Raw genomic sequence first — 7,716 nt, forward strand, 5'->3', positions numbered from 1 at the left:
AATATTCAGAGCTTCAGCTGCGTCCCACGCCGACCTTGTAATCACCTAAGGCCCCTTTCAGTAACCCGTGAGTTTTGAAAGTCGCGTGAGTTTGAAAACTCGCGCGAGTTCCGGCATGCCGGCCCAGTCATCTTGACCGCTGTTATTTCCAGGCTTGTCATTTCTTTGCAGCAGTACTATTTCGGGGGACCATACCATAATTTCTGCACTCACCAGCCTCAAACGGACTCAGGGTCTGCTCCCCGCCCTGCGCGACGCGGCAGAACGGTGCTTTCGCGGCTGTCACGTGTAGTCACAGGCTTGTCACTTATTGGTTACACTAGCGCTTGGGTCTGAGTTTGCAAACTCACGCGAGTTTCAAAACTCACGGGTTACTGAAAGGGGCCTAAGCTAACACCCTGTTGCACAAGATATTCTCTCACACCGCACAGAGCCATGTGCGCAGGGCGGCTCGCACTGCTATGACGCGTTCTGACGCGTTCTGACGCCAGCAAGAGCCCCGCTCACAAACGAGTACCGTGTGGATATACGCCATGATGCATGATCCTATGGCCGTGTAGCATAATGAGGATTCAGGCAGTCCCGGGCCCTAAAGTAGGTGTCAAACTCTCGATATCTATCCCTGTAGAATAGCTCAAACGGTGCCAGTCGTCTAGTGTACCTAGACCGCGGGGCCCAGTGTCGAATACACGCCAGAAAATTTACAGAAAGGCAGACATCCGTCCTGACTGTACTCCTAAGGGTCTCATTTTACATGGTGGGTACTATGATCCCCCATACCTGGATAACAAAGACGTTGAAGAGACAGTGAAAGGGCAAAAAAAAAAAATTAACCAATACGTCCGTGGGTCTATAATCACAATACTTGATAGCGTACGTAGATTCTTTTTTTTTCTCCATTCCCCGTACGTGTATCGCCGCAGGCCCGAAAAATCAAAAATATTGTAACGGATAGGAACGCAACAAGCGGTGGCACCGTGAGAGACGACGTGACTGACACCTCCCGAGAGCGGACGTCGGGAGCTGCCGACGGTGGTATTCGACGATATTCACACAGCAGGCAAGGCCCGCATCTAGTTCTGGGGTGGGACGTCGAGGTGGCTGGATACCAATAGATCATCTCCAGCCACGGATTCAGTTCGCCTGTTGTGTCAGCGTGATCCCGTGTGAAACGTCGCTTGAGGACAGTTCAGGACCCGAAACCGCATCTCTTCAGGCTGTCCTCCAACTTCTGAACGTTCTGGACGTTCTGAACATCTGAATCATCATCAAAGTCAGTCTGAAGTCAAACTTCAAAAACGCTGATTTACGACGTTTCGAGGCACAGCGGCCATAATCGTGATGAGACTCGCCCCGCCTCGCGAAGCTCTGTGTATGATGATGCACTGCAGGATCGCCATGGTGTGCAAGTGCTTGCTGGATAGGTCTCCGATATATATATATATATATATAGCTCGCCCGACCGCCATAGTCAAACTACACATTCCTCGCCTTTCGTGGCTCGACGGCCCCTCACAGCTCTTTCAACTCCACGTCGCTCACATCACCATGTACTTCGCCATCTCCCTTGTCTTGGCTCTCGCTGCCATGACAGCTGTCTCGATGCCGCCCCCCAAGGGCCGGCGCGAGGACGGCATCGCTCGTCGTAGCTTCACTGGCCGCTCCTTCAGCCGGGGCTTCAAGGCACGCGACGACCCTCAACCCGTGCTCAACCCATTCACGTCTGGCGCCGTCTTGAATGCGACAGCAGTGAGTCTCCTCTTATGTCTCTGTACGATGCATGTGCTGACAGGTTTGACTTCTGCATAGGGCACGATCACAGGTGTCACCGAGTCGTTCGTGATCCCGAACCTTAGTGTGCCTGAGGGTCAGGACCCGACTGTCGCCTACACCATAGTCATCGAGCTCGGCATGGATTGGTACAACTGCCCGACCGGCGGTATCCTGGCTGGTATTCAATCCGTCATTGACAACGGCACAGTGACCAATAGTGGTCAGTCCGCGCTTGTTGATCTCCCTCTCGCATACTGACAAACCATGAATATTCTCGTAGCCTTTTTCCAGGCCTTCCCTGAATCTGCATCCATCGTCGTCTTCCCGGACTTTAGCGCCTCAGTGGGAGACAGCATCACGACAAGCGTCACTGCGACGAACGCGACGTCGACCACGGTGATCTTTGTCAACCAGAGCACGAACCAGACCGTCTCGCAGGTCGTCACTACCGGTACTCTGTGCCTGCAGGAAGCAGACTGGCTCCTGGAGGACCTCCAGACGGACGGGGGAGCAGGGTCCGGAATCCCCTTTGCCGACTTTGGCGTGATCAACATCACCGGTGTATCTGCCCAGACCCCGTCAGGTCCTGTGGGGCTCGCTGGCGCGACCATTTTCGAAATGGAACTGAACAACACCGCTCTTACTTCCGTCTTGGTCTCGAACTCGACCATCGATATCACCTACCTCTAATGCAGCAGAAAGGATGTAGGTTTTGTGGGGTTTGGGAAGTGGAAAAAGAGATGGTGTGTGATTTATATATATATATATATACCGCGTGCTAGAGGGAGTGGTATTTATTTAACGCTGCTTGTATGACTTGTTTGCATATTACGCATATAGTTAGGAGGACCGATATTTATTCAACACTAGTTGCATCGGTGGATGAAACCCACATGGACTCTGAACGCCTCCGACGACGAAGAATACTGTAATGAAATTGCGTCTGCACCCGACACTTTGAGGACACTTTACGGCTGTCCATTGGAGACAGGTCTGTTTTCAGATCTGCCCCTGAAGGCCTGATCAACAGTCCTATAAGTCTTGGGTACTCCCGCAGAGCACTCTAGGGAGACCCTCCGCGTACACCTGAGATACTTCTCTTCGCTTTGCAATATTCCTAATGAGAGTGGACCCCAACTGTCCTGCTACTTGACCCAACCCTAGAACCGAAACCAAAGCCGCATTCTAGCGCCGCTAGCAAGAGTCCTGCTCACAACTGAGTACCGTATGGATATATGCCATCCTATGGCCGCGTGGCATAGTGGTTGAGAGGGAGTATGTGCGAGAACATAGTTTGTAAATTAGTCACGAGTGTTAGGAACAAGGCAAGAAGGAGTGCTGAGAGAGTGTGCGCTAGGCCTGCATGTACCTCGTAGTTGTACGGGCCTTTATAAACATGCGGAAAGAAATAAAATAAAATAAAATAAAAGTGCGTGTGTGCGCGCGCGAGAAAAGAGTCCGTCAATAGCCATGAGCATCCGAAGAAGTCGAGGAACGCTGCCTCGCTCAGGCTTCTGCTCTCCTCGGCGCGTGCGTCGTCGAGCTCAGTGGCTACTGTGTACACAGGTGTAGTGCTGCTCCGCTTGGAGAATCCGCGTTTGCGCACCGTCTGATCGTGATTGGCTGAAGACTTGCGCGAGTGCGGGGCCAACAGATTAGAGACGAAGTCATCGCCGTCAGTCATCGCCGTCTCGGGTGGGGCCCTCGAAAATCACCTCGGACGTCGCATTCAGCGGCTTTGCCTCCTGACGTCTTGACCTTCGGCACATCGCGATGGTTGAACGACCACGACTCGCCAGACGTGACACTTGAGCTCTTCACGCGCCCAAAGGTCCCAAAGGTCTCATCGGTTGGCCTCGGAGTATTCGGTGTGTCAGATGTGGACACGGACGATGTCGTGCGTGTAGGCGAGAGCGCCGGTATGCTTGCGGCCGTGGATACTGTCGCCAGTGACCGACCGCGCTGTGTCGCAATCTGCGCTCTGATGCTTGTGCTAGGCGGCGCAAGGAAGGTGGCATCGCGCTGCGAGTGACGAACGTCGAAGCTCGTCGGTAGCAAAGAGGGGGTGCCGGTGAGTAGTGGTGTGGTCTGTTCGCCTTCCGTGCCCGCTTTCTCAACATGCACGTCGTCGTGTCCTTCCAAACGCGAACTCGCCGCCCCAGGGCTCCACCGCACCTGGCTGATGAGAGATGTTACAGGTGAGGCGGGTCGCGGAACGTCGGCGGAGTCGAGAGCAAGATCCAAGCTGTCGACGTCACAATCAGCATCCGCGTTCCGTGCAAGCCACTGCTCGCATATGCGCCTGGCCTTGGTCTCGCCCTCGCTTGCGTCGTCATCATCGTCGTGCAGTGCCGCAAAGCGCCGGTCGTGGTCGGCCTTTTGCACGCTCATCGGGAGCGTGTCGCCGTTCGCGTCGCGATACCGCCGCGGAACGAGGCCCCGAGATCGCAGTGCCGCCTCGCGCTGCCCCGGCAGGAGGAACGCGTTCGGCAGTGTCGGCACCGGCGCCTTGTGGCGGGGGGCTGGCGGCAGGAGCACCATCCCCCACCATTTCATTTTGCTGCCAGATCCAGATGCCTTGCCGACGGAGACAGCGGCGCCCAATGACGTCGCCGGCTGCGGTGGGCGTAGCTTGGTCACGATGCGCTTCAGCAGACCGGTTTTGGAAGCCTGCAATGCTGCTGAGGGTGGTGTCGTCGTAGAAGGCATGGTATATGCAATCAACTCCCGGGAGCTGCAGAGCTTTTGTAAGCATCCATCCACGGAGATATCATGAGAATGCCATGGAACAGAACGAAACAACAGGATGCCCATTCAAGAAGGGGTACAACAGGGACAACGTTAGATCTTGACGGTTTTCGCAAGAATCGGGCAGTTTCCCCTGGCGTCTAGTGGTACCGCCGGCAGGCACTGGACATGAGGCCTTGAGGTGCGACAGCTAAACGACCGTGTAACTAGACGGCCTAAATGGCTCTGAGGAATAGATGGTGTGAAAGGATAGAGCATAATAGAGCTGGCCTGACCGATAGAAGTGGAAAAGGACCAGATAGACTCAAGCGCCAGGTCACAAGCATTACTGAAGAGAGGAAGAGGCGAAGGGAGAGTTACTTGGAAGAGCGATCTTCCGTTCTTCGCCACATGTGTTCGCAGATGTGACAGAAAAAATGCATACACGAACCTTGCTGGCGTGGATGTAGATCGAATGGATTTGTATCCTTTAGTCGGCAAATGGTAAGCTGTAAATTGTGTCTAGAGTTAGCATGTTCCTGAATAAAGAAGCCGTGTAAATCACAATAAATTGTGGAAGACAAGCAGAGCTCCGCCGGGAGAGAATCGCATAGAAGCGAGTCACACGAGTCACACATAGCGGCATGCAAGGGAATGGGGCAAAGACTGAGCCGTGAAGAGAGGAACCACAGACCTTGTGGTTAAATAAAACCACTGCGCGATAGCTAAGTGTGCGATGTTAAATATATCTACGAGAAACTTTCAGTCAACTTCAATGAAGCTGATAGATAAACTCGGGCGGAAAGATCACCTCTGTAAAGGGTAGCCCAACGGAACGAGAGTTGAAGTGATTGATGTATGACGATCGGGTTATTTCACAACGACGTGAAAGTAAGCTAAACCGGTCACATGCAACAGACGCATGGTTTGAGCTTTATAAGTATCGGGAAGAGCGGGAGGTACTCACGGAAGAGCTGACTTGGACCACAGTTCTTATGTCCCGCGGTCCCGCAGGCAGGTTGACACTGTGCCCGGCAGATACACGGGTGGCGCGGGGGGATGGCGATGGCAGCGTTGGCGCTGTGGATTGGACGAAGGGACAGTCGGGTAGGTTCGTGGCAGGGAGACCCTGAAAGAATGTGGGGGGAAAGAAAGGGGGAAGGGCGGACTGAGGAGAGTAGGAGATGGCGTGCATGGGTCATATTTAAGTGTGCAGTCGATGGAATAAATTGAAAGGACCAGACGTGATCGAACATGGAGCCCTGCACTTCGCATCAGGCGAGAGAAGACCTGAGAAGACGTTACCGTTTAGGCGGGCGACCGGGACCAGTTCTCGCATGTGTTCGCTGCGTTGCATGAAACATCTGCTCATGATGGGTTTTGCAAGACATTTTGTCGTCTGGTCGATGTCATCAACGAATTTACCCGCATCTACATACAGCGAGTGATCCTCTTTTTGTCCTTGCAATAGCACGACCCCGGAAGCATTGCGACGTGGCTGCAACGGGCAGAGTCGACGCGAAGGCGTCGAGGCAATACTGGGCAGAGAAAGCCTGAGTACGAGCTGAGTAGGAAAAGACAGTAGGCATGGTGAGAATTGTGTAGGGTATAAAGAAGTGTTCAGTTACTTGTAAATGATTCTTGCCTTGACCATTACTGTAATATGGTCAGGGTGGCTCGACGTATCATCGGTATATCATCTATGACAGATCCCGATCTAGGCGTGTGCAGAAGGGTAAGTAGATCCTTTTCTCGCGGAGCTAAGAGCGCGCCAAACCTTTCGGGAAAAAACGAGATTCGAGCGCCGTCATTCAGCGCACGGACGCCAGAGTCGTTTGCTCGTTGCCCTCCTCGACGTCACCCATTGGGGTCGATACGTTCTCTAATCCTATGTGTACATCTGATTATTAAGGTGCACGTCCTCCTGGCTGTACATCTTTCGTGATCGGTGAGTCGAAAGCATCTTAGCAAGAGGGGAGGGTATCTGAAACCTGGAATGTTAGCTTGCCGGATAATGAGCGAGACACTGCTGGCCGTCCTGCTCGTCACGTCCTCAGCAAAGGGTTCTAGTCTCGTCTATCGATGGCCGCCGCATCCTGCCACCCGCCCTAGGCTCGCACGCCCGCTTCCCACACACGACGCGACCTGCGTACACGCCGACAACCCTTGGCGCGCCGCACACGCCTCCCAGCCATCCAATCCATGCGACGAATACGTTCCCGAGGAAGACGACTACCGTTGGCACCGACTCAACGCCGACCGTCCACGGTCCCTCTCCTTCTCTCATGGCCGCTCTCGTCCCGCCTCACGCAGGCCATCTCCATCCAAAGACGTCAAGGACTCGCTTGTCATGGAGGGCCAGCACGAGCTGGACATTCACGAACACGACGAGCTGCTGGGATACTCTGCCGAGTTCCTTGCCAGCCTGCTATGTCCGCACTCAGCCATGTGCCACCAGAAGTTCGAGCTCGTGGTCGACGAGCTGGCATTCATCGGCCATCCGGTGTGCGCCGAGGAGGACGGCGGCTGGCGGTTCCGTCCCGAGAAGCACAAGAGCGCGTCGCGCGGTCGTGGGTCGCGCAAAAGTCATACGCCGTCACCACACACTGAAGAAGGCGGTGTGACGCCGGACACTAGCGCCAAGGACCTTCCTTCGTCCGGGACGTGGCTGCAGACGTTCCACCTGGTGATGGTGCTAGACTTACCAGATCCGTCGTCATCTGCGTCTGGGAACATTGCGAAGTACGTGGACACGATCTACGAGCAGATGATATTTGCGACGACGGCGGTGATGTACCAGGAGCAGGTGGTACACAACTTTGTAGAGATGGAGTGTGACAAGCTGGGTGCTCTTAAAGACGATTATGTGAAGCAAGGTGGGCATACAGTCAGTTGCCTGACCCAGACAGCCGAGCCAATGACATCACAGGCCAGACAATCTCGACGTATCTTGACGACGCGCTGAAAGTTTCGTCAATCGCATCGGCAACGAAGACACTGTACGACTCGATCAAAGACGGCACGATCGCACAACTGACGATTCATGAGTTTCATTTGGAACTGCAGCTTCCGCCACACCTGGACAGGCTGCTGCACAACGAGGATGGACTGGAAAATGACTGCGCTGACCGCGAGGGCGAGGACGAAGACGAGTACGGGGCGGCGGCATGGGGTCCTGAGATGAGTTTTGCGTGGCGGCTGCCGACGCTTGCACCG

General features: G+C 54.4%; 3 protein-coding genes across 3 annotated transcripts; 2 read left to right on the forward strand and 1 right to left on the reverse strand.

Moving 5' to 3' along the window:
* Positions 1-1,548: 1,548 nt before the first annotated feature.
* Positions 1,549-2,463, forward strand: PHACADRAFT_193550 (uncharacterized protein; the record flags this gene model as incomplete). The annotated part of the gene is made up of 3 exons (XM_007393682.1): positions 1,549-1,749; positions 1,810-1,993; positions 2,054-2,463. The coding sequence occupies 3 exons, from the start codon at positions 1,549-1,551 to the stop codon at positions 2,461-2,463; spliced, it is 795 nt and encodes a 264-aa protein (XP_007393744.1).
* Positions 2,464-3,185: 722 nt separating this feature from the next.
* Positions 3,186-4,519, reverse strand: PHACADRAFT_182761 (uncharacterized protein). Its single transcript, XM_007393683.1, has one exon. The coding sequence runs from the start codon at positions 4,480-4,482 to the stop codon at positions 3,454-3,456; it is 1,029 nt and encodes a 342-aa protein (XP_007393745.1). The 5' UTR covers positions 4,483-4,519; the 3' UTR covers positions 3,186-3,453.
* Positions 4,520-6,141: 1,622 nt separating this feature from the next.
* On the forward strand, positions 6,142-7,690 carry PHACADRAFT_252747 (uncharacterized protein; the record flags this gene model as incomplete). Its single annotated transcript, XM_007393684.1, has 1 exon — positions 6,142-7,690. A coding segment is annotated over exon 1 (596 nt), but the record flags the coding sequence as incomplete, so codon positions are not given.
* Between the last annotated feature and the right edge of the window lie 26 nt (positions 7,691-7,716).

The sequence above is a fragment of the Phanerochaete carnosa genome (genome assembly GCF_000300595.1).
Source record: "Phanerochaete carnosa HHB-10118-sp unplaced genomic scaffold PHACAscaffold_3, whole genome shotgun sequence".
In the NCBI taxonomy this organism is placed as follows: domain Eukaryota; kingdom Fungi; phylum Basidiomycota; class Agaricomycetes; order Polyporales; family Phanerochaetaceae; genus Phanerochaete; species Phanerochaete carnosa.